Below are 25,455 nucleotides of genomic sequence, written 5' to 3'. Positions count from 1 at the left end.
CTTCCTTAATATTATTACCATTCAGTTTCTTGACATCTGATGTCATGTCTTTGTCTTACAAGCTTCAAATGTTCAGTATCTCCACAAGAGGGAGGTATAAGGCTGTTTCTGTGTAGTGTTGTGGGTTGTTTTCTTCCCGGCATAATTTAGGGGAGTATGAATGTGTATGATGAGTAATGAGAGCTGGGATATTTGTATTTTACTGGTCTGAGTGGCTACCTCTGTTCAATGGCCTATAAATATCACAGAAATTACATTAAATATTGTTTCAATAGATTTCGCAATACACATGCGAGCTGTAACATCGAAAAACATTAACTCTGAGGTTAAACTAAGTGTTAAAGGGGGGGAAAAAAAGGTAAATGGTGCTTATATGGTCCTAAAGCCTTATTTGTATACACTACCAATCAAACGTTTTTGAACTTTACGATTTATGTTTGTTTTTAAAAATTCTGTTCTGCTAACCAAGCCTGCATTTATTTCATCCAAAGTACAGCAAAAGCAGTAATATTGTGAAATATTTTTACTATTTTAAATAACTGCTTACTAATCTACTTGAATATATTTTAAAATGTAACTTATTCCTGTGACTTCAAAGCTGAGTTTTCAGCATCATTACTCCAGTCTTTAGTGTCACATGATCCTTCAGAAATCATTCTAATATGCTGATTTTCTATTAAAGAAACATTTTAACATATTATTACCATTATTATCAATAATTAAAAAAAGTTAAGTACATTTTTTCCAGGGTTCTTTGATGAATAGAAAGATCCAAAGATAAGCATTTATCTGAAAATAAAGTTTAGTGTAGCGTTATACACGACGCCATTCAAAAGCTTCGAGAAACTATAGAAATAATACTTTTATTTAGAGTTTAATAAAGCGTTGGCGCCAATAGCCTTGTGGGCAGTGCGCCGACATATGGTGCAATTGCGCCTCGGCTGTCCCGAGTTCGAATCCTGCCTTGTGGACCTTTCCCGATCCCTCTCTCCCACTCACTTCCTGTCTTATTTCCACTGTCCTGTCAAATAAAAATGGAAAGAGATACAAAAAAAAGTGATGATAAAGTAACATTTATAATGTTATAAAATAGTTCTATTTCAGATAAATGCTGTTCTTCTGAACGTTCTGTTCATCAAAGAAAGCTGAAAAAATCTCCGCTGTTTTCAACAATAAAATAAGTGTTTTTTTGAGCAACAAGTATATTAGAATGATTTCTGAAGGATCATGCGATTGGAGTAATGAACTTTGAAATCACATGAATAAATTACATTTTAAAATATATTCAAATAGAAAACAGTTATTTTAAAAAGGAAACATATTTCAAAATGTTACTCTCTTTGTTGTAGACAAATAAATACAGCCTTGGTGAGCAGAAGAGACTTTTTAAAAAAAAAAAAAAAACTAAACATCTTACTGTTCAAAAACATTTGACTAGTAGTGTAATTATTTTTTTAATTTACAGATACATTTAAGAGATACAGTTTAACTAAACATACTAAATTAATATATTTGGTTTTATGTTAACAATTAATTGTAAATTAAATGCATTCAAATATTTACCGTGTGGTCAGTATTGTGAAATGTATTATTAAATGGGCGTTTTACCTACATGTACCACTTAAATAAAATAGCAGTTAACATATTATAAAAGCTCATCGAGAACTTCACGACTCGAAGCCTCTTCGAAACGGAACTGACGTTTTGGAGGTGACGTTGACAGCGCACCATGGCAACGCTCTTATGCGCTCGCTTCAGCGTCCAGGCAGAAGCAGCTGTGCGGTCGGAGATTGAGCCCGCTCTGATCCTACAAGCGGAGATTTGCTAACTACAGCATTACCCTGCGCTGGACATATTCAAGATATTACAGCCGTATTACTGAGTATTTGTCTTGTCGTTTGTGGGTTTTATTATTTTATAGGAAAACATTTGCTTCACGGGTGAAAAGTTGAGGCTGCACATCGCGATCGAGATGATGCTTGAATCCATTGAAGTTACAGGTGAGTCTCATCAGTATATGCTGATGTAACAACATAGTGTTCCTCAGTGGACTGCATAGATGACCTACTGCTTCAGGGAACTGAAATAGATGTTTAATTAAAACGTGACTCCTTAGAATTAATTGCAGGGACTTAAAAGGAACTGATTTCATACATCCACCAAAATTACTGACACTAGTTACTTAAAAATAATGGCAAAAAATGGCTGCAGAAAGTAAATTGAATTAACTTTTTTTATCTCCAATGCTTTGGCATACAAGTTTGGTGTATCCAAATGTACTTTATGCATGCTACATCGAATGAACTCCTTAAGATCTTAACGTAGACAGACAGTTTTCTCTGTGATGCTGAGGCTGTGGTCCTTCTACTTCAGTGCACCTGTCAGAGCTGTTCTCTATGATAAGGCCTTGGATCATTTTGCAGAGGCACGTGGACTAGTGCTGCCGTTGTGTGCCACAGAGTTGCCTGACGTAACACTGATACAGTATATATATATATATATATATATATATATATATATATATATATATATATATATATATATATATCCTTAGATGATGCAGTAACATGCATTGCAGTTTATTTATTCATTTAGCAGTTGATTTAATTTGTGGAACAGAGGGATTACGAAAGCTTGCAGGATCATTGAATGCAGTGCATGATTGTCAAACAGTACCTGTCATGCTGAATGGGCAATAGTATTTGTTTTGCTTTTTAATAGGATTAGCTTGGTTTGTGAAGTCAATCCACTAGACAGTGAAAGAGCTGCTTACAGCGTGCTGCATTTCACTGTGCTGTTCGGATCTGTTTCTCATGTTTTGTTGGAGTCAAGGTTAAGTGGGCGAAGGAGATTTTGTTTCCAGGGAAATGGGGACGCAATACTGAATTGACAATGGCGGGACTGGTCTCAAGTTTAAGACTAGCAGTATTTCCTTTACTTGAAATTCCACCTGGTGCTCTCTGTTATCCCGTCCTAATATATTTCGATATTGTCATGGCAAAAGGGTGTTGTTAGGTGCTCCTCAATATAGAGGTAGAATAGAGTAGTACAGAGGTTGTAGTACAACCGAACTCCGGAATTTAAGACCATTTTTTCATTGTCTTCGTCTTATCTTGGACTCCAGTCTCTGACTTGACTCTTGAGACCCTTTATAGTCTGGATGTGGCCCTGTTCTGGTCTCGAACCTGGCTTGGCTGTGACCTTCTTTTGGTCTCTGATTTGATTCTAAGGTGACCATCTTCTGTGGCCTGTAGTCTGCTTAGAAAGGTTGTTAGTTGGTCAAACTAGTTCTTAAGACACTGTCTTAACATAGAGGCTAAGTTTATGCAACCGGCCCCTGGTCTCAAACTTGACTCGGACGTGACCCACTTCTGGTCTCAGACTTGACTTAGACACAGACCAATTCTGGTCTCAAATTATGGTCCCAAACTTGACCTAGATGCGGCCCTCTTCTAGTCTCGAACTTGACCAGGGCGTGACCCTCTTCTGGTCTCAGACTTGACCCTTTTCTTGACTTGGACACAGGCCAATTCTGGTCTCAAACTTGACCTGGACACAGCCTCTTCTGGTCTCAAACTTGGCTTGGTGGCGACCCTCTTCTGATCTAGAGCTTGACTTGGATGAAGGCCAATTCTGGTCTCAAACCTAACCAGGACATGGCCCTCTTCTAGTCTCGAACTTGGCTCAGACATGACACTCTTCTGGTCTCAGAATTGATTGAAAGTGACCTTTTTCTGGTCTTAAACTTGACTTGGACACAGGACAGTTCTGGTCATGTTAAGTCCAGAAAAGGGACTAGATGAAGGCCAATTCTGGTCTCAAACCTGACCTGGACACAGCCCTCTTATAGTCTTGAAATTGGCTCAGGTGTGACCCTCTTCTGGTCTCAAACTTGACTTGGACGAAGCTTAAATCTGGTCTCGAACTTGACTTGGATGAAGCCTAATTCTGGTCTCAAACTTGACCTGGATGCGGCACTCTTTTGGTCTCGAACTTGGCCCGGGTATGACCCACTTCTGGTCTCAGAGTTAACTTGGACACAGGCCAGTTCTGGCACCAAACACCTGCAGCTGTCCAGAGTGCACCCTGCTGCTCATGATGGAGAGACTTGAAGAGACCTTCTTGTGGTCTTGAACTTAACCCTCTTTTGATCACAGACTTGACTTGAAGCAACCTTCTTCTGATCTCAGTTGTGGTCCTCTTCTGGTCTCACAATTTGACCTGGGCGTGATCCTCTTCTGGCTGAGAAAACGGCACAGTCTTTTGGTCTCAAACTTAACTCGGGCATGATTCTCTTCTGGTCTCAGACTTGACTCAAAGTAACCCTGTTTTGGTCTCAAACTTAACTTGGATGCAGGCCAATTCTGGTCTTAAACTTGACCTGGACGCGGTCCTCTTCTGGTCTCAAACATGGCCTGGCTGTGACCCTCTTCTGGTCTCAAACTTGACTCGGATGAAGGCCAGTTCTGGTCTCAAACCTGACCTGGACATGGCCCTCTTATAGTCTTGAACTTGGCTCAGGCGTGACCCTCTTCTGGTCTCGAACTTGACTTGGACGAGGCCTAATTCTGGTCTCAAACTTGACCTGGACGTGGCCCTCTTTTGTTCTCGAGCTTGCCTCAGGCGTGACCCTCTTCTGGTCTCATACTTAACTTGGACACAGGCCAGTTCTGGTTTCAAACTGGACCTGGACACGGCCCTCTTCTGGTCTCAAACATGGCTCAAGCATGACCCAATTCTAATCTCAAACTTTAACTGGATGCAGCCCTCTTCTGGTCTCAGACTTGACTCAAAGTGACCCTCTTCTGGTCTGAAAAAAGACATGACACCACCCTCCTTCTGGTCTCGGACTTGACTTGAAGCAACCTTTTTCTGACCTCAGTTGTTGTCCTCTTCTGGTCTTGAACACAACCCTTTTCTCGCCTCAGTTTTTATTTACACATAACGTACTCTAGTACTTCAGACATAACATAGCTTATGCCTTGAATGAAATGCGCTGGTCTTGACTAAAAGACAGCAATTTACTGTAGTACATCATTAAGTATATATTGCATAAGTATATTGTTTTTTTATAAAATGGTCTCTAGAACAAATGTTTAAGCCATAGTATTATACCTCATTGGCACAGAGAATAAGAATTGAGAAGACTATTGTATTATTCCATCTCATGCCATTTCCTTCCAGAACGGCTCCATTGGCCAGAGAGGGAAATGTCTAGGAGTTGTGTCCTAAGCCCCATGGAGAAGCCCTTGAGCCCCAGTCAGCTGCATCTGGAGCGCATATCCTCTGGCGTTCTGAAGGACCTGTTTAACACGACCACCAGCAGCTACAACACGTTGCTGCAGAAAGAGTCAGATGCTCAGGAGAGCCCTAACCACTCCTCCTACAAGTGCCCTAAACGAGTCTCCACAGCAAGGCATCGTGACAGACCCCTGCCAACCCTTGCACCTCTAACGATGAGTGGCCTAGCCTTTGGTTGCAGAGACAGCAGGCATGCTCAGTCGGTATTCTCCTGTTTCTCCACCAGCAGTTCCAAGCAAACTAACAGCATCACCGTGCTAGGCAGTGCCATCCGCCTGTCCCCCTGCCCCATACCCAGGCACAAAAACAGCTGCCCAACTGGCACCAAACTCCCGCAGCTGTCCAGAGTGCTCTCTGCTGCTCGTGATGGAGAGAACTCAATCAAGAAGCTCTGCATCCTCACTGCCATAAAGCCATCTAATGTAGAGAAAGAGAAGGCCAGGTTTTTCAAATCAGACTTTAAATACAACCCTCAGTTTGAGTACAGCAACCCTCTGCCTCCACAAGTACTAGCAAAACACAGCACCGCTTCAGACCGCTTCCTCACTCAGGTGAGTGCCCATACTCTCATACAGATCAGATTAAGGACCTTGACTCAGTATCCACTGTTATTTAGTCACAAACATACACTTATTCAAAATTGGGTCTGAGGACTAAGCAAAACATGTATGTGACGAGTGGGGTGGGGCCGAGAGCCGTGGGAACGGAACGAGGCCGGTGGAGTATAATGATAATGAGCGACACCTGCGCCACTCACCGGTCTCGAGTCCCACGGAGGAGCTCTGGAAGAATAAAAGGAGGAGCGATGACAGTGGCTCCTTTGTGACGTTAAATTGAGAAGATCTTGAGTTTTCTTTAAGGGCGTGTCCGTGGCGGTCTAACAAAGTTCGATGTTTCACCATGTAAAAGAAAGTTGTTATAAATCAGCCATACAGTGTCCAAATCTACACTAGAATTAACATGTCTGGTAAGAGTCCTGGCCTGTAGACATCTAAATGTCAATATTATGGCCAACATATGACATGTTTTACACTAACTCGAATATACCATGTTCAGTCTGCACCAAACTTGATATGTTTGATTAAAGTCCTGGCTTGTAGACATCTACATGCCAATATTCAGTTATATTTAGTCATAGCGCCACCAGCTAGCAGCAGAAAGTTTGGCACATATAAATGATTTTGACATATTCCTCCTATATTTGTCTCTTTAAATGCATATTGCTCACCATTCGCAGTTTCCCTGAAGCCACCCGGTGGAGGTGAGCCCGGGTGTGAGGGCCCTTTTAACACTGCTTGCAGCTTTAATTTAAAAATGTATTTCAGCATTTTCTTTAAAAAATACAAACCTGTCGTCATTGGTGCGCAGTGAACTTTGGGAATGCTTGCGTTTGCATATTAGCATTAGCATCTAGCAAATCTCCATCAAATTTGTCTTGGTCCACTGTGCAAGGGGTTGTGGGTAATACATCATGCACTGATGGACACTCAAAAATTAGCCAAATAGTCATTTGGACATTTTTAGCATATGTGTTGTGATGTGATGCATTTATGCTACTTCATTTAGGAGAATAGTTTGCAAACTGGGATGCAACCCAACAAATGGTATTGTGTATAATGGTTTTATTTTCATTTTATTGCACACTGCATTGCTTTAAAAAGAACTTGGAAGAGAATTAGCAAATGTGCATAAGGATTCGGCCATGTTTGTCTGAGAGCTGACCTGGCCTGAACTTGGTTAAAGAGCTGTAGTGTGCCAAAAGTCACAGCAAATCTGCCCTCAAGGTCTCTATTTGATTCTGTCTCATGATCTGCCGCATTTAGCATTCATTTGCCCTCATCTTTTTTATGTTCACATCTTCTGTAAGGTTTTGTATTTGTTATTCTCATTCATATTCTGCAATCCAGCTCTTGGTGGGCTGCAGTTCCAAACCCTCCTCCAACACACATACCTGTAGTTTTTAATTAATCCTAAAGAACTTGATTAGCTGGATCAGATGTGTTTAATTAGGGCTGAAGCTAAACTCAGCAGGGCCGTGGTCCTCTAGGAACTGAGTTTGGCACCCCTGCTGTAAGGTCGCAGTCCTGTAAGTGAGATTAATAGGAATTGCTCCTGAAATAAACATTCTGACTTTTAAGTTCTGTACATTCAACCTGGAGTTAGAAACAGGTGCTTTACCTTTATAGCTTTATAGTCTCAGGCTCAGCAGCTCAAAGCAACGTGCTGCAGCTGTATGTGTTGCCAACAACACGATCAGACTAATAAACCTCTTTGAAGGTTAAAGAGTTCATTAATTCAATTTAATTCAGTTTCCCGCTGGCTATTAACAGAGCCGACACTGAGAGAGCACTTTGTACAGGGCATCTGAGTTCCCATAATAGTTTCCCTGGCTGCAAAAGCCCACAAAAACAACATAGCAAGTTATATTTTACCAAGGAGTTGGATAATGTTTAAATGAACGTATAGTAGGGCTGTATTAGAGCTTTGTGTGCTGCAGCAAAGGATAAATGGATTCATTTCAGACCATTATATTGATTACATAAGAGTGCCGAGCTCACTGTGGATCAACCTCAGGAGCATCCTGACAGATCACAAATCAGTTTTCATAAATCCACACAGCACCAAAGCCCCAGCTACGGCCTAGTTATTTACTGAGGTCTGTACATTCATGACATAACAATTGAGCATTATATTGAGCTGTGCCACTGCATTACACAGCCAGAGTTGATCTCAAAGCACAGAGAGCCCCAAATATCAGTCCTATTGTATGATTCTGCAAAAGAGAACCTTATTAAATTAGGTTCACTTAGGTTACAACCTTAATTATTGGAAAATTGATATTTGTAAAAATATCAGCATTACGTCTTCTAATCAGAACCTTGGAGTTTTCTGGTTCTTGAGCACAAGATTGTTAAAGGGATAGTTCACACAAAAATGAAAATTCTGTCATTAAAGAAGTCCACTCATAGAACAAAGATTCACATATAATGTACTCACCCCATTGTCATCCAAGATGTTCATGTCTTTCTTTCTTCAGTCATAAAGAAATTATGTTTTTGAGGAAAACATCTCAGCGTTTTTCTCCATATAATGTACTGATATGGTGCCCTGAGTTTGAACTTCCAAAATGCAGTTTAAATGTGGCTTCAAATGATCCCAAATGCGGTTGTAAATGATCCCTGCCGAGGAAGAAGGGTCTTATCTAGAAAGACCCTTTTCATAAAAATACTACAATTTATATACATTTTTTATATATATATATATATATATATATATATATATATATATTTTTTTTTTTTTTTTTTTTTAACTATACTATACTATACACTATACTAATGTCAAACGCTTGTCTTGTCGTACTCTCCCTGAACTCTGTTTTTGTTCCGGTTCATGTCAGTTAGGGTATGTCGAAAAACTCCCATCTCATGTTCTCCCTCAACTTCAAAATCATCCTATATTGCTGTTTTACCTTTTTTGTTAAGGGTGTTTGATCTTCTTTCCATGTTCACAGACTGGGTCGGTACTTCTGCAGCAATGTAGGATGATTTTTAAATCATTTTTGAAGTTGAGAGAGAAAATATGATTGGAGTTTGTCTTTGACATACCCTAGCTGTCTTGAACCACAATACACAAAGTTCAGGCGGCGCAAGACAAGATGAGCATTTGAGATTAGAAGTATTTAATTGTATTTTTTTTTTATGAAAATCGTTCGTGAAACCGATCGTTTCGCTAGAAATAATTATTATCAGCCCTCGTTCTGACCTCTCTTGTTTTTAAGGGGTGTGTCCTTTAAGGCTTAGTAATCGGCCACTATGATTGGCTAACGTCATTGCATAGGAAACTGTATTAACGCCCCCTCGCTATTGATTGTTTTGACAACATGATAAAAAAACTTAATTCCCAGACAAAGCATTATGAAATCATTTACTTACCGTTTCTGATGCAGCTGCAGATGCAGCTACCATTTGTGATGCAAATGAACTGTTTAAACCAAACATGCCAAAGCGAACATTTGTCCTATTGATGACAGACTCAATCACGTGGACTGTATCAGAAAGCGAACACACATCTGTATACTGTATCCAGTGTAGCCAATATAGCAGCAATGATGAGCTTGATTAATTAAATAATTTTATAATGAGGAGGACGTTTTAAGCTATGAAACCAAAAGATCAAGGCAAATTTCTCATGTCATGACTTATTTAAAATGTAAAGTATTATAAAGTAAAACATTTAAATAAGAATCAAAAATTTAAAGTGAAATGGTACCTGTTTTTAACCCTTAAGACCTGGGACGTCATTCACTACCATCTCCCTTGTTCATGTTTTAAAGTTTGACATCAGCTTTCTTATTATTCCTTAATCTATTCATTATAAATTATACAACAAGAAAAAAATAATAAAATATAAAAGAATATCTGTTTTCTGATTCATTTTGTATTGTGTATAATAGTGTAAGTTTATTTTTCATGCACAAAAATGTGGACATATCTGATGACTCAATACATGCAATTCACCTTTATTCCTCAAGGTGGCACTGTTTTATGGACAATAATGATGTGATGTTTCACTCATAATTATCGCAGACATAAAACAAAGAATATCATTAGCAAAAATTGTACTGGTTTGAATGGCTGCAGAGCAATTACTGTATGCAATAAAACATAAATGTCACTGTCATTTGATAGTGGCTATGGTGAATAAGCTGCCAGCAATCAAAATATTGACTTTAAAGTCACTGAAAACGATAGTTTTGGGAATATGGTTGAGATGGTGAATATGAGCCAGATGCTGAATGTACTGTGAAAGTGCACTCTGAGGATGATGGAAATGGTAAAATCATCTGCTCAAATTAAACCCTTCTAAGTTTCAAAAGGTAACAAAATATGCTTTATTTTATTCTTCTATAATTGTTCTTAAAAATATCAAGAGTTTTTTCATATTGCAGAAGTTAGAGATCCATCCATGCTGGATATATAGATCCAGGTTGCTAATGGTCCAAATATGTAATAATGATTGACGAAATATTCATGCATTTAAGGATTAAAAGAATGACCCCTGGCATAAACAAAAACAATGAAACCATCAGTGAGGCCTTGCTTTGCTGAATTTATCTTTTAATGTTGTCTCATCTTTGAATGTCTGCTGTCATCTCAGGCTGTGCGGATCATGGAGTTGGCCCTGCAGAAATACGGCTCCTATGAGAAGTTTGAACAGGCTACAGGAGGAAACCTCCTCACCAAGAGCCGCATCTGGTACCATGTCAAAAAATACATGGAGAAGGAAGGATGCATGGGAGAGGTGACTCTTACTGACCCTGATCTTTTGGATGGTAGTGTTATTTATTGACAGAGATGGCAAAAGTACACACATCCTTAACTCAAGTAGAAGTAGAGATACTCATGTTTAAAAATACATGTTTTTTTACTTAAGTTAAAGTAAAGAAGTATGGGCTTAGACATGTACTTAAGTAAAAAGTACCCATTACTACTACTTGTTTTAGTGTCACGCTGATAACTGGACCTCACATCATATTGACACATTAATACAAAATAACTTACATTTAACTTACATTTAAAGCTAATGAATGTATCAAGGCTAAACAACCACAGTGTAGAACAGGGCCGGACTGGGACAAAATTTCAGGCTGGGAAATTTCACACTCATCTAGGCTATCCCATACACCCACAACAAACTCTGAAATAATGGACAACCGTATCACATTTAAATAAATGTTTAAAACCTTAGGCTGGAGCGGTGCAAAATAAGAAAAAGGCTCTCTCTTGAACTTCCTTTTTTTTTTTCAGTTTCTTCATTTTCCATGATATTTCTCCGCATCTCACTTCGTGTGTGTTTGCTTTTTCACTAATCTTCTTGTACCTGTCACTTTTCCAATCAGCCATTTACTGTTATGAGCAGAACTGTCTCCACCTTGTTGCAAAACAACCACCTCATTATATTCTACTTGAAGTAACAATTTTATTTAAGTTCAATTTAAAGTATCACATTATGACCAGGTGTTGATGTTTTTATCTTAAAATGGCTTAAATACTATAGATTTAGAGAACTACTATAGAATAATTTAGAGAAAACTATAGAATAGAGAACTATATTTTCTAAACTGCTTAAATGTAAAAATTAGTACAATAATGATTACATCATGACAATATCTTTACAGAAAAATCCTAATACTGATGTTATTGCATTATCATAAGTCATATTTTTCTCTTACCAAAATTAACCATGGTTTATTACAGTAAATGTATAGTAACCATGTTTTTTTTTTGTTTTTTTTGGCGGATTGATTACAATCCATTTTAATTTACAACCATAGCTTTACTACACATCTCATGGTTAGACTATGGTTAGTGTAGCAAAACCATGGTTCATTTGTGGTTACTGTGATTTAACTATAGTAACCATGGATTTTGAATTTAATTTTCAAAAGGGTTGTGTTGTTACTGCCCTAGCTCCCTCTAAACGTATTACAAAACGGTGTTTTATAACATCTGATTGCTAAATTACTACTGTGACTTTACAGTAGATAATAATGATGTCCTTTAGCACAGAGTATTTTGAGTGATGATAGTAATTTAGTTTCGTTTCGTTTATAGTACTGCTGCTATAGTTTTGTCTTTGTTTACTTAGTTAACATTAAACTGCTACAACACTTAGCAGCCTGTTTACAGATGAAACTGACCTGCACTTGAAGTCCTGAACAGGTCAGTATGTCTCTATGATCCACTCGGGCGCTTCCACTCCATTCTCGAGTCACTTGCAATGATTACTCTGATAAAAACCGTTTGGGCGGAGACGCGGAGCGCGCACGAGCCATATCGCATTGCCAGTAAAGACTAACCAATCCATGATTTATTAAAGATTTGTTATCGAATGGTGATCCACCAAATGCTGATTAAAACTAAAGTAATGAGCCTAGTTTAAAAACTGAACAAAGTAGAAAGTACAGATATTTGTGTAAAATGTAAGGAGTAGAAGTAAAAAGTAGTCAGAAAAATAAATAGTGAAGTAAAGTACTGATACCAGAAAAATCTACTTAAGTACAGTAACAAAGTTTTTTTGTACTTAGTTACTTCCCATCTCTGTTTATTGATGTTTTTATTATCTTGCATGTAAATGTAGAATTTCTCTCATTGCAGATTGTGGTTAATCTCACTGATGACCTCCTGTCCAGAGCGTCTATGACTGTGGTGAACGGCAGACCTACACTCACCATCAACATCTCTACTGCCAGAGAGCAGTGGCTGGAGGGGATGCTGAGGCATGAAATTGGTACGTGTTTGTCTATTTGAGCATCTGATAGTCCACTGAGCCTCATATCAGAGAGCTGAATAGGATAGTGAGACCTATTCAAGGCTTACACAATCCACCAGCTTCACTCCCTTGTGTTCTGTACTTTGGATCATGTCACGGTCACCCCAGGAAAACCAGCCGTCCGTGTCGGCAACAGCTTGTGTTCCTGCTGTCAGGGACTATTACACCCTGAGCGTATCAGAGCTCAGTGTCAGGGCCACAGTAATTACACTCCCACGCTGTGTGTTCTCGCTCGCCTTCACTTTCTCTGTTGTCTGCTCAGAAGACATGACCTAGAAACTATTTGTAATGTTTTGGTAAAGATATGTTCAGTAGTCACAAGAGAGCCTTGTGAAATAGAAGTTTGGTTATTTTAAAATCTATTATTATTAATAGATTTTATAGCAGCAATTCATTTTGATGAAGTTTGATCTTTCTGATATGTATTAATGAATTCGGATTGTTTTGATTTGGTTGATTAAGTAAACCCATCTTCATCTTTCTCTCAGGTACGCACTACTTCCGCGGCATCAACAACAGTCATCAGCCGTGGGGCAGCGGCGGCGGCAGGAAGAAACACGGTCTGCGGCCCATCAACCCCACTGAGGAGGGTCTGGCCAGCATCCACAGCGTGCTCTTCCGCAAGGACCCCACCCTGTGGCGTGCCGCCCTGCTCTACTACACCGTCTACCAGGCCAGCCGCATGTCCTTCTCACAGCTGTTTCACAACCTGGGTCGATTCGTCCACGACCCCAACACGCGATGGGACTATTGTGTCAGAGCCAAACGAGGACAGACCGACACGGCTCTGCCAGGTACAGCGCCATCTCCTGATTAGTGGTCAGCCGATATGCATTTAATGACTACGCTTACATGCACAGGAATAATACAATTGTTTCCAATAATCAGAGTAAGGACTTAAGCACATTATGATGTTTACGCCAAGAGCAATGCTCTTCCTTTAAATGCAATTTCCATTATTCGCTATGTGGTTATTTTTGTGTTACTGGCCGCTGTTTTATGTTTTAGTCAGTGTGTGGTGTGTATGTTTGGGCATAAAAAAGATCTTCAAAGTTACAAATCTCAAAGTCCACTCCAAAGGGAGATATTTCATTTTTAAAAAATCAATTTTTAAGAACTACAACGAACAGCTCCTTTGGACTACAGCGTTTGTTTTCCGCATGCAATGATGTCACAACACGGTCCATTAGAATATCATTAAAATAAATCCTGCCTACAGAAATTTTAATTGTTGGGGGGTGAGTAGGGACAAGGTCGGAAATTAGCCTAACTTTAATGATGCAGTACGGAGAGTCACTTGAGCCGCAGTGCGGCGGGTATAAACACAAGCATTTAGTACAGTGGCCACTTCAGAGCAGTAAGGTGCCGCAGATGTGTGCAGTACAGGGGGTCGAAACACTTGCCAAAGCCGCAATCTACTCCGGTTGCCGCGTCGGAGCCGTAATGCACCGCAGACGTGTGCAGTGTGTGGAAAGAGATTTATTCATCATACAGTGTAGATAGCTTCACTTACAACACGAGTGTTTTTTAAAATGCATAAACTTGCACTAGAATAGGCTAGGCTGATCAGTGATGATGTTCTTTAATAATGTTAGGCTGCTTTTAGCCTTATGCTGGAGCTGGTTTTGGGCAATGAAACTAAGTTTGTAAAATAATTAAATAAATTAGCACAATCTCGCAGACTGATGATAGGACCCAACACTACTGTTGCGTATTATTTACTCACCCTCCATGCATCCTAGGTGTATATGACTTCCTTCTTTCAGACAAATGCAATTGGAGTTATATTAAAATTTATCCTGGCACTCCCAAGCTTTAGAACGGCATAGACGGGTGTTTCTCTTCATCAGTCCAAAACAAGTCCAATAAAGTGCATCCATCCATAATAAAAAAGTGCCTCACATGACTCCGGGGGGTCACTAAATGCCTCCTGTCGCGAATCGATGCGTTTTTGTAAGAAAAATATCCATATTCAAAACATAAGAATCACTTTAATCTAGCTTGCGCTAACACTTGTACATGGAACTTGCTTCTTTGACAAGGGGTGTGGCAGTACTGAAACACCGTCTACACTATTAAAAATAAAGGTGCTTTAAAAGGTCTTCACAGTGATGCCATAGAAAAACTATTTTTGGTTCCACAAACAACCATTCAGTCAAAGGTTCTTCAAAGAACCATCTCTTTCTTACGTTTTTTTTTTAATCTGAAGAACTTTCTTTCACCACAAAGAACCTTTTGTGAAACAGAAACGTTCTTCAGATGTTACAGGCTTATGGAACCATTTAAACAAAAAAGGTTCTTCTATGGCATCGTGAAGCACCTTTATGTATAAGAGTGTAAGCCAGGGGTGCCCAACCCTGTTCCTGGAGAACTGCCTTCCTGCAGAGTTTAGTTCCAACTCTGCAACTCTGCAAACACACCTGTCTGTAATAATCAAGTGCTCCTTCAGATCCTAATTAGTTGGTTCAGGTGTGTTTGATCAGGGTTGGAGCTGAACTCTGCAGGAAGGTAGATCTCCAGGAACAGGGTTGAGCACCCCTGGTCTAAGATGTTCACCAATCGTAATGCAGTGGGACAGCTAACCAATCACAACACATTTCGTTTTTCGGAAGGCGGGCCTTCATCAAACCTGGAACTAATCGAGCCATTTATGCCAGGCTGGGAGAAATGTATTGTAATAAATGTAAATTATGTTAAAAATAATGCGTCTTTCAAACCACCAAGCATGAGAGCATGTTCTAGTACACCCCCAAAACAAAATCAAGACTTTGTAAAAGAGCATAATAGGACCCCTTTAATTTATTTGTCAACAACATGAGCCGTTTTCATGGCTCCCCAAATTTATTTATTTTTTGCTACAACATTAATCAATGTATGCTGATGAACTTTTATCATAGTTTATATTTATATAGTAACGAATGTGGTTAATATTCAGCCCATTCTTTTCATCAGTATTAGTTTTAATTTTTTGAACTGGAAGCTGTTATAAGTCGGGCTTCGCATACTTTCGTTTTCATATTCGCAATCTTGTTGTCATGTTTTACAAAAAAAAGATAATTGTCTGTTTGCTTACATCTATACACCTTTCATTTTTAAAGACTAAAACAATAGATGGATTCATTGATAATCTTAATTTAAAAGCACAACAACAATAAAAACAGTTGGCTACAAATGACAAACTAGCTTACATAATGTTTATTAACAAAAACGAATAAGACACGGCATACACCACATGCTGTATTATATACTGACTAATAAATTACAGAATGTTTAGCAAGCACTGAGGAATCAAAAAAATAACAATAAATAAATAAAAGAAAGCCTCCATAGCGTAGCGTGAGGTAAACAGCAAAGATAAGCTTTTCAAAATGAAAACTGAAAGAAAAAGTAAAACTAAACTGGCTGTTGGTGACACTTGCACAAATGTGTATTTTAACTCACACATTCTCAAAAAATTGTCGCAAAGTTACCATTTTGGTCACAGTCTAGAGCCCTGTATAATGTCACGAGCACACACGCACTTTGGTCAGAGTGGCAATAATGCGGTTAAGGTGTTTACATGCCTGTATATTTCGATTAAAATCAGTGTACGCCATCTATTTTAAAACGATTATGCTTGCTGCGATTATGAGCTTAATTGTATTATTAATCTCATTATAACCTCATTATAATGTTAATGTTAATATTTGTTTTATTCTATAAAGTTCTGATGATGTTTCTTCCAAAATACACATACAAATATAGTCATTTAGCATTTTATTTATGTATTTATTTATTTTTCCAGAAAATGACAATTGGTCAACATAACAGATGTTTTCATTTGTTGTGACTGAAAATCAGGGTTATTCTATGAAATATTGATTTCTTAACTCATCTGAAAATAAAACATTGGTATTGTGTTGTCTAATTAATATAAACACGTCTGAAAACATGGCATCTTTTTTATTTTGACCAATTGTCATTTTATGCTCTAAATGACAAGATATTTAATTAAAATTTAGGAATGTCATCAGTAAATCATGAACAAAATGTCATTATTAGTTTACAGAATAAAACAAAAATTGCTTCAAGTGGTCTCTTCATTTTTTTCCAGAACTGTATATGATATCAGACTATTAAATTTAAAGATAGCAAAAACACATGCATAACAATTGCTGAAATTAAATTTTTGTTTATTTTACCTAATATTTACTAAATCTGAAAATTAATTTTATACTGAAATTAGCTGACTTTGTAAATCTGTTCTAGTATTTTTCACAAATAAAGAAAATGCTTCAAATATGAATTAAAAGTAAGTAAACACCATAACAAATATTTACTGAACAGTACCGATAATTGAAAAATGCTAATTACTGGCCAATATATCAGCCTTGGCAATTTATCGATTCATCACTATTCCTGGTTCTCAGACTTAATGACATCTTACTGAATTAGCATTGTGTTTATGTGTGTAAATAATGAAATATTTTTGTTATTAAGGCTGTTTCAGTAAGGACCAGGTGTACCTAGACGGCATCCTGAAGATCCTCAGACACAGAGACAAGATTGACTTCCAGCTGCTCATGGCCCTGGGAAAGGTACTTTACACACACTTAACACACTTAATTTGACTTTTTCACTGCACAAATATATGAAATGAAAATCGTGACATTCAGTTAAATAAATACATGCGCTGCATGTTTCAGTAAAGCAAAGCACTGTGTTCATTTACATGTCAGCAGCTCATAATCCATGTTTTAGCGTCTCGGTTCGTTTCACAGCAATTGCTGCTCAACATGAACTCAACCTTCGCATTTGCTTTGAGTCTGAGTGTCTTTAACATGCATTTGACAACAAAACATGATCCAGCCATTTTCCAGTAACTGTAATGTGAAGCACAAAAAAGAAGCTTTAAGGGCTTCCTGTGGTTTTCCGTCAAAATAAAAGTTTGATAGTTTAATCACTGAAAAATGGCATTTACATGTTTTCCTCAAATCATGCAGCCCTCCTTTTAACCGTGTGTGTGTGTTTGTGTTTTGCAGGTGTCATATGAGGATGTGGAGCGTCTAAAGGGTCTGGCTCTGATGGAGCACGTGCGGATTCCTCACTTCCTGCAGGACCAAGCGCGCTACACAGATCAGCTTCATAAAATCATGGAGGTCAACCAGTTAACCGATGAGGAGCTGTGCACACTTATCTGAACATGTGACCTTTGACCTCTTTACCATTCATAAACAAAAACATGTCCACTAAAAACTAAAAAAAGAAAGGCAAAATTACTTTTTGCATTAAAAATTAAACCTATTTTTAAAAGCATTAAATATTTGTGAATTTTCAAATGATTTTAATGACACTTCAGGTCTCCCACCTTTGATTCTCATAATTATTGTACCTCATTTACTGTAAATTTACAAAAAATCTCATTCTGATTACTGTAATGTGAGAATTAATTATATTACATTAGTCATTAATCATTACACATTACAAAATGTAAAAACAAATGACCAAATTACAAAATGTTACAATGCAAAAAATCTTAATAGCTCTTCATTTTAATTGGGGAGGATTAAAAAGTAGAGAACTTTTTGGGATGGAGACGCAAACAATCAGTCTGTGGAGCTTTTTTGTTTTCCTCCAGTCAATTTTTTAGCCAGTGCAGAGCATTAAGTCTCATCTAAAGGTTCTCAGGACACAGGGGATATTGAGGGGCCAAATTACCATCAGTTACAGATTGCCAAACATACAGGTTCCTTAAGCTGTTTATTTCCTGCATTTTTATGGTATTTTTATTTGTATGTCTTAGAAATACATTTTCATATTTATGATGGCATGCATTTAATGATATAACATGTAGATGATTTGAATTTCAAACATTTGATGATTACAAAAAGAGTTGTTTTCTGTGTGCCAAAATGTTGACCTTTGTTTATAAAGTGTCCTTCATGGAAGCAGAAAATCCTTGTCCAATCCAATGTCCTAAATGTCACATGCTAAATATATGAATAACATCTCACTAGCACAACTGCTCTACATTGACTGTATTGTTGATGTGTATGACCTTTGACCTTGCTTTGTTCTTGCCATTTTCCCATAGATCAAAAAGCACTTTTTAAAAGTTGCCTATAAAATGTTTTATAGCCCATGACAACTTCTCAACATGATCTTAGTATATCTAAATTAATAAAATAAATGAATACCATGCATTTATACAAGCTCTGTTCATTTTAAAGTATGATGAATTGAATTAAAATTAAATTATTTTAGATCTTTTTTAAATATAGTTTACTATTTCTTGTATATAGTTGTTGTTTGGTTCATAGGAAGTACAGTAGCTTCTATGTTGTGTCTTGATTGTCCATGACAATTCATTACATATGAATAATTTCCTACAGTTTGCTGAATTTTTTGACTGAGCAGTTGTTAAAAAAAATAAATTAAAATTATTATTTTTTTTAATCTTACCAGAGGACGAAAATGTCTGTCTATTAGAGAAACGCACTAGTCAAGCTCAGGCTCAACCTAATAATCCTGACCAAATATTTCACATTTTAGCTCATTTTTTCACCCTGTTACATGACATCTTTATGTCATGTAACAGGACGATGCAATGTGTCACAGGGTGGATGTTTAAACACTAGCTTAATAAAATTAGATTTTAGATCTATAACATCTATTTTAAAAAAACAACTTTTTCATGTCAAGTACAAATTGAAACAAAAGGGTGGACATGTAATGTTTTATGATATTAGATCAATCGTCTAACATTTTGAGAAGTTTTGGCTACTAGTTTTTACAGTTACTTTACCTCTAAGGAAATTATGTCACATCCAGCAACTCATGTAAATTATGGCATATGCTTAAGATTTTAAAGGGCAAATAGCACCAGTGGTTTGAGAGACATGAATTAGTTTAATGGGTTTACACATGAATGTGTATTGTGTGTCATAATAAATTGCATTTTATGTCAAAGAGAATAAGTAGATCTATATACTAATATTTAAAATTGATAATTTCAAAACATATATGTAACTTTTTCTAAGGTGAAGGCACATATAGGGGAGAGTGGAGTAAGTTGAGCCAGTGGGGTAAGTTGAGCCAGTGGGTAAGTTGACCCACCTCCTGTATCTTTGCAACTGTAAACTTTCAGTCATGTGACCATGTATTTTGGAATCACACATCATTTCTGCCCAACTGTGAAAAAGAGAAACACATGGGAGGGGTGGAATGCACCCATTTACTCTGAAAACTGTTTTTGGCTTGTCAAAGTAAAATTTTAGCATAACAGATGGCTGTTACATCAAAGCTTTTTAGTCAAAGAATCTTTTGACTAAAATGTGTATTAGTTTCAGTGACTTTTATTTCTTCATTCTAGTTCAGTTTTTATTTGATTTTACTCAACAAACTCTCTGTTCAGTCTGTTTTTGGGAAGGTTAAAACTTTGTTATTCAACATATTGTCTCAAAAAATGCAAAAAAAAATAAATAATGAAAATGAAACCACGTGATTGGTTATTTTAAGTTAACTTTAAGAAAATAACTATGACTGTAAAATTAAATTTGATTATTAAAGGGGTCATCGGATGCCCATTTTCCACAAGTTGATATGATTCTTTAGGGTCTTAATGAAAAGTCTATAATATACTTTGATTAAAAATTCTCAATGGTAGTGTAAAACAACACCCTTTTTACCTTGCCAAAATCAGCTCTGCAAAAATCATCCTGTTCTGGTCGAGGTTGCTTTAAATGTTAATGAGCTCTGCTCGCCCCGCCCCTCTCTTCTCTCTGTGGAGTGACGAGCCTGTTTACTTTAGCCACGTTTAGCCACTAAACTTGCTAACTAGCATGTTATTAGGAAAGGTGACCGCAAAGATTCATTAAAAAAAACCCTTATACTCACTTCTACTGTAGGTAAAGCTGGATCACGAATGATTCGCGCGAACATAGACGCATTTATGTAGATCGGGAGGTGCATTCCATTCACAAACAAACGTAATCCACTGCATCTTCAGAGGCTCAGATGTCGGGAGTAAATGACGACCACTATGTTCATTATTACATCCAGCAACACAACACCTAAATCACTCAGTCGGAGATATTCTTGTCTAACTTACATCCCTGCTCCGGCATCAAAACAATGGAGGTTGGACTGTTCCCGCTGATTTAAGGCGGGTCTGAGGTAAGATGCTCATGTCAATCAACTATCGTGGGAGCGGCCTCTGTGGGTGTGACGCCACACCGACAGGCATCTGAGAACGGCTTGATTTGAAAAAGGTGATAATATTTTTACAGATTAATTAAAAACCACTGCACTGTAAAAAAAAAAAAAAAAAAAACACAATTTATTGAGTCAGTTTATTCAACTTGAAATGTTAAGTTGTGCTAAGTAACAACTTAGAAATTTATGTTTGCTAAACTTAACAGATGGGTAAGTAACGCAGCTACCTTAAAATTGTAAGTTGATTAAACTCAAATATCTAGTTGAAAAAAGTTGAATAAACTTTTTTTGAGTTGACTGAACTTAAAATTTTAAGGGAGCCAGGTTACAAATTATTTTAAGTTGACTCAACAAATTGTTTTTTACAGTGTGCATGGACTTTCATCATTATAGGATAGATGTGTACATACACTGTCAACACACATTAATGTTCAAAAAACATGTAAAAGTGAACTTTGCATCCGATGACCCCTTTAAATACATTTTTAAATAAGGTAAATCATCTTTAAAAGTTCACATGGGTTTGAATCAGATTCAGTCAGATATTCCATTTAAACCTAACCAGGGGCAAACTGAGCCACATGAACACTTTTTTTATTTTGAGAACCCTTTGTCATAGATACATTCAGTTAATTAAAAAATGATGGAAAACATCCTGAAATTATTTTAGATACTTTCATTGTACTTCCGCCTCATTTTTCCTTATCTTTAGGACCACATAAGTTAACAATGGCTCATCTTCCCCACTCTCCCCTATACATGGAAAACCATGTTGTGTGAAAACTTATCATTCTGTGTCAAATATGCAGTACTGTTTCATGAGGACAGAAAAAATCCACCGAACCGAAAAAAAAACTTCAAACTGCATGTAAGCACTGGACACTCAAAACAGTTAATTACAGGTGATTGTGTCCCTGGCTTCAAACAAAGTATGCTCATTGTTTACAAGTGAACATTGATCAATGTCCGTTCCCACAATGCCCTCTCAAAGACATGGTAAGTGATCTTTTGGCACACTCTTTCCACAGGTGTCTGTTCTTGCATGTCTTTGTAACCAGATCAGCTGCTGATTGACACCTACAAGGACAGACATGCAGGACAAAAGGTTTCTGTTTTCAGCTGTGCTTCACACACACACACACATGTGTCAGGGCTCATTAATCTCTTTGAGGTTTTAGCTTTCACAATTCCTGCAATCTGTGGGATTAAACAGGGATTGTGGTGTCATGTGGGCATTCATGACACTCATAATAAATGAACACATTACCATCATTATATCTGTTGAAATGCAATATATATTTTTATTGAGACTTAAAAGAACTTAATGACAGTGTGTGTGGAAATCTGAGGCTTATATTTATCTGCCACTTCTGTTCTGCATGCAGACGGGTTATACTCATAATTACATAATGATGAGACTATAAAATCATCCCGTCCTTGTTACATCAGCACATAATTAAAATTACATAATTAATGTTGTATAAAGATGCGAATGTAATCAAAGGCATTTAAACTGAATGGAAGATAAAAAAAAATAGTTGATTATCTATTTATTAATTTGAAATCTAAATGTAAATAAATAGAAAAAAATTAAAGCAATCTTTCAAATTGTCAATTAAAATGAATGTTAAAAACTATAAGATTTAAATACTACATTAATAAATTACATATAAATACCTTTGTTTTACATTTTGTTTTGACAGCTGCTCTTCTAATAATTTTCCATTTAGTTATGAAATGCACATTTAGGCAGTAAAGGTAAGTGGCCACTAGAGGACACACACTAGACAGCTTTACTGCTCTGCCAGGAAAAAAAAAAAAAAAAAAAAAGCCATATTTTTATGGCTTTATGGGTGCATATTAAACAGGACAGCTGTGCAATATATATAAAACATACTGGATAATTCACTTTACTTAATATGCACATTTTAATTTGAACAGTACTGTGCAAATAAAACAAGGGCTTGCGTTTTACATGCTTTACAACATGCACAATAAACTATTTATGGAAAAAGATATTAAAGGTCATTTTTATAGGATTTAATAAAGCTAATAGATGTTCTTATGATGATGTTTACACAAAAATCTTAAAGATCTGTTAGATGAAAGCCAAAACTTTGTGTTTTACAATTTGTAGAGCAGTGTTTTTCACTGTAGCTGTACAGCTCATCTGCTGAGCGTGTAAAGTTCACTGATCATGTGTGTCAGAACCTGCCATTGAGCAAACAGGTGAATGTTTGCTAGATAAATAGCGGAGTCTAAACGTTGATAGACAGAAGTATGACAGAGGACTTTAATCTTTAGGCCGTTTTTCTGCGGCTACATGCAGTTTCTCTAGGTTCTGGTTTCAGTCCTAACCAGGGTTATTATAGTTAAAATAAAAAAATAAAAAAGTTACCTCTGATAAAATAAAAGTTAACTGAAATTTAAAAAAAAAAAATCGTTTTTTTAAATATTTAAAATAATTATTTCATACAGCTGCAAAAGCAATTTTCAATTAGTTTAACTTATACTACAAATTCTAAAAAATAAATAAATAAAAATTGACATTTTTTAAATATATACATATAATAATAACTAACAAAATTACTAAAATTTCAACTGAAATTAAAATTCTAAATCAGTACCTCAGTGATACTAAAATAACAATGGTCCTAATATCAGTTTTATTATTAAAACTGGTTTGCCTTTGCACAATTCCTAAATATTAGCATTAAATGCAGGAACATTCTTGTCATATTATAAAAAAAGTAACATGGCCAGTGTCATGTGACCAGTGTGAGTGAATGCAGCACCTATTTAAAAGAGGAAACACAGGTTTGCTGACAACAAGTATTGTATTAAAAGGGGAAGCATTAAGTTTACACAAAATCCATGGTCTTCCTATAAGATGCAAACATATTGACCAGACATGTGTAATCGGTGATAGTCAAGAATTCACACTAGGGCTGTCACTAATGATTGTTTTAGTAATAGAGTAATTGGATGATGATTAATCGAGTAATCAGATAATTGTGGCAATAAAAATAGACCTAATTAAGAAAATCTTCAAAATTACTTAAAGTACATATATCAATGAGGCAATAATTATTAGTTCAAATAAAGTATCAAAAGCAAGTACTCTGTTTTATTGAACAAAACTGTTAAAATACATTATAAACAATAGAGCTACATTACGCATTATATCAAATGCCTGCAGAGGGCCCCTACGGCCTGAGGATTGTTTTGGTTTTTACACTTTACACCTTGTTTAATATTGACTATACAACATTTAATTCAAATGTCCACTTAATCGTTAATATTTGTCCATTTCTTTACATCAGAAATGCTCAGCCACTGTAATTTCTTTAATATATGGACATCAAAACATGTAAACTCAGAGAGTTTGAGCTTTTATTTTGAAATTGTGATGAACAGTTAGCATGTTTAGAAATGTGTTGATGTATTCTAATGTGTTTGTGTAGGTTTATAAATGATTTATCTTACAAATCTGATGAAATGGCTCACTTTGCGTGCCCAGATGAACGTTATAAAAACACTTACAGAAATATGCAGAGATTGAGTTTGAGACGCTCCACACATGTAAATGATAACAAGCTGCATTTACTGTGAACTGAGCAGCTCTGATAGACAGATACATAACCTACACCCATACAGATAATCAAGGCTTAATTAGGCTTTCGGACGCAGCCATATATAAATGCTTTAATAATACATAAAGACCTCAATGTCATTACCCACCGAAGGTCTGTGCGTCGGAGAAGATGACTGGCAGTTACTTTTTGCTTAAAAAAAATAAAAGCACTGATGCAAGTAATATTGCAGAACAGGTCATTGTTATTAGTGGCTGTTTCGTTATTATTGGTAGTATATTGTAAATATTATTCTTATTCACTACTCATTTTAACCCTTTTAACATTTTATTAAATATTATTATTACAAACAATATAATTTATTATGCTTTTTACACTATTACGATTCATAAAGAATATCATGGTCAAGATCTCATCTATCATATAAAGTAACAAGTCTAATTTCACCAGAATATCTTTATTTATATAGCCTATATGACGCACACGCACAGGATTGTGGGAAATCGAAGGCAGCGAAGGATAAATCTATGCTGCCTTCAAAATTCCATCAGAAGGAGGTACCTCCGGAGACAGGAAGTGAAGCAGAATTAGAATTCGGACGTGCCTTCATGCCTTCCTGCCTTAGAATGCTGCCTCCGAAGGCAGCATTTTAGAGCTTTCGGAAATCTTAAATCTGCCTTTTATGGATTCTCGTCAGTGTGAATGCTCCACTTCCGGTATTTCGCTGGTTAGTCGACATGGGCAAAATGCAGTCGAGGATTTTTTTTTTTTTTTTTTTTTTTTTTTTTCAAGTATTCTAATTAAATCAAGGAATTGTGACAGCCCTAATTCACACAAATCAAGATTAAAAGCCAAAAAATGTAACAACATCTGAAGATGTGAAAATTAGCCACTGTTCCTTTTCTGTGAACTTTTAAAGGGGTCATCGGATGCTAAGTTCACTTTTTCATGTTGTTTGAACATTAATGTGTATGTATGCAGTGTATGTACAAATCTACCCTATAATGATAAAAATCCATGCAGTGGTTTTTAATTA

General features: G+C 36.7%; 1 protein-coding gene across 2 annotated transcripts; it reads left to right on the top strand.

Moving 5' to 3' along the window:
• The first annotated feature begins 1,740 nt into the window (after positions 1–1,740).
• On the top strand, positions 1,741–18,634 carry matcap2 (microtubule associated tyrosine carboxypeptidase 2). Of its 2 annotated transcripts, XM_051137306.1 has the most exons (7): positions 1,741–2,000; positions 5,185–5,852; positions 10,459–10,602; positions 12,459–12,591; positions 13,122–13,427; positions 17,113–17,210; positions 17,655–18,634. In XM_051137306.1, the coding sequence occupies exons 1-7, from the start codon at positions 1,973–1,975 to the stop codon at positions 17,811–17,813; spliced, it is 1,536 nt and encodes a 511-aa protein (XP_050993263.1). In that variant the 5' UTR covers positions 1,741–1,972; the 3' UTR covers positions 17,814–18,634. The 2 variants fall into 2 exon arrangements, with proteins under 2 accessions (XP_050993263.1, XP_050993265.1); XM_051137308.1 differs by lacking the exon at positions 5,185–5,852 and having other exon boundaries at positions 1,744–2,000.
• Positions 18,635–25,455: the final 6,821 nt, after the last annotated feature.

This window comes from Labeo rohita, chromosome 19 (assembly GCF_022985175.1).
Source record: "Labeo rohita strain BAU-BD-2019 chromosome 19, IGBB_LRoh.1.0, whole genome shotgun sequence".
In the NCBI taxonomy this organism is placed as follows: Eukaryota; Metazoa; Chordata; class Actinopteri; order Cypriniformes; family Cyprinidae; genus Labeo; species Labeo rohita.
This window is presented reverse-complemented; position numbering and strand designations above follow the sequence as displayed.

Coding starts and splice junctions, on each gene's coding strand:
- matcap2 (XM_051137306.1), top strand. CDS start 1,973: ATGATGCTTGAATCCATTGAAGTTACAG. Junction 2,001..5,184: donor TGAATCCATTGAAGTTACAG/GTGAGTCTCATC, acceptor ATTTCCTTCCAG/AACGGCTCCATTGGCCAGAG. Junction 12,592..13,121: donor GATGCTGAGGCATGAAATTG/GTACGTGTTTGT, acceptor TCTTTCTCTCAG/GTACGCACTACTTCCGCGGC.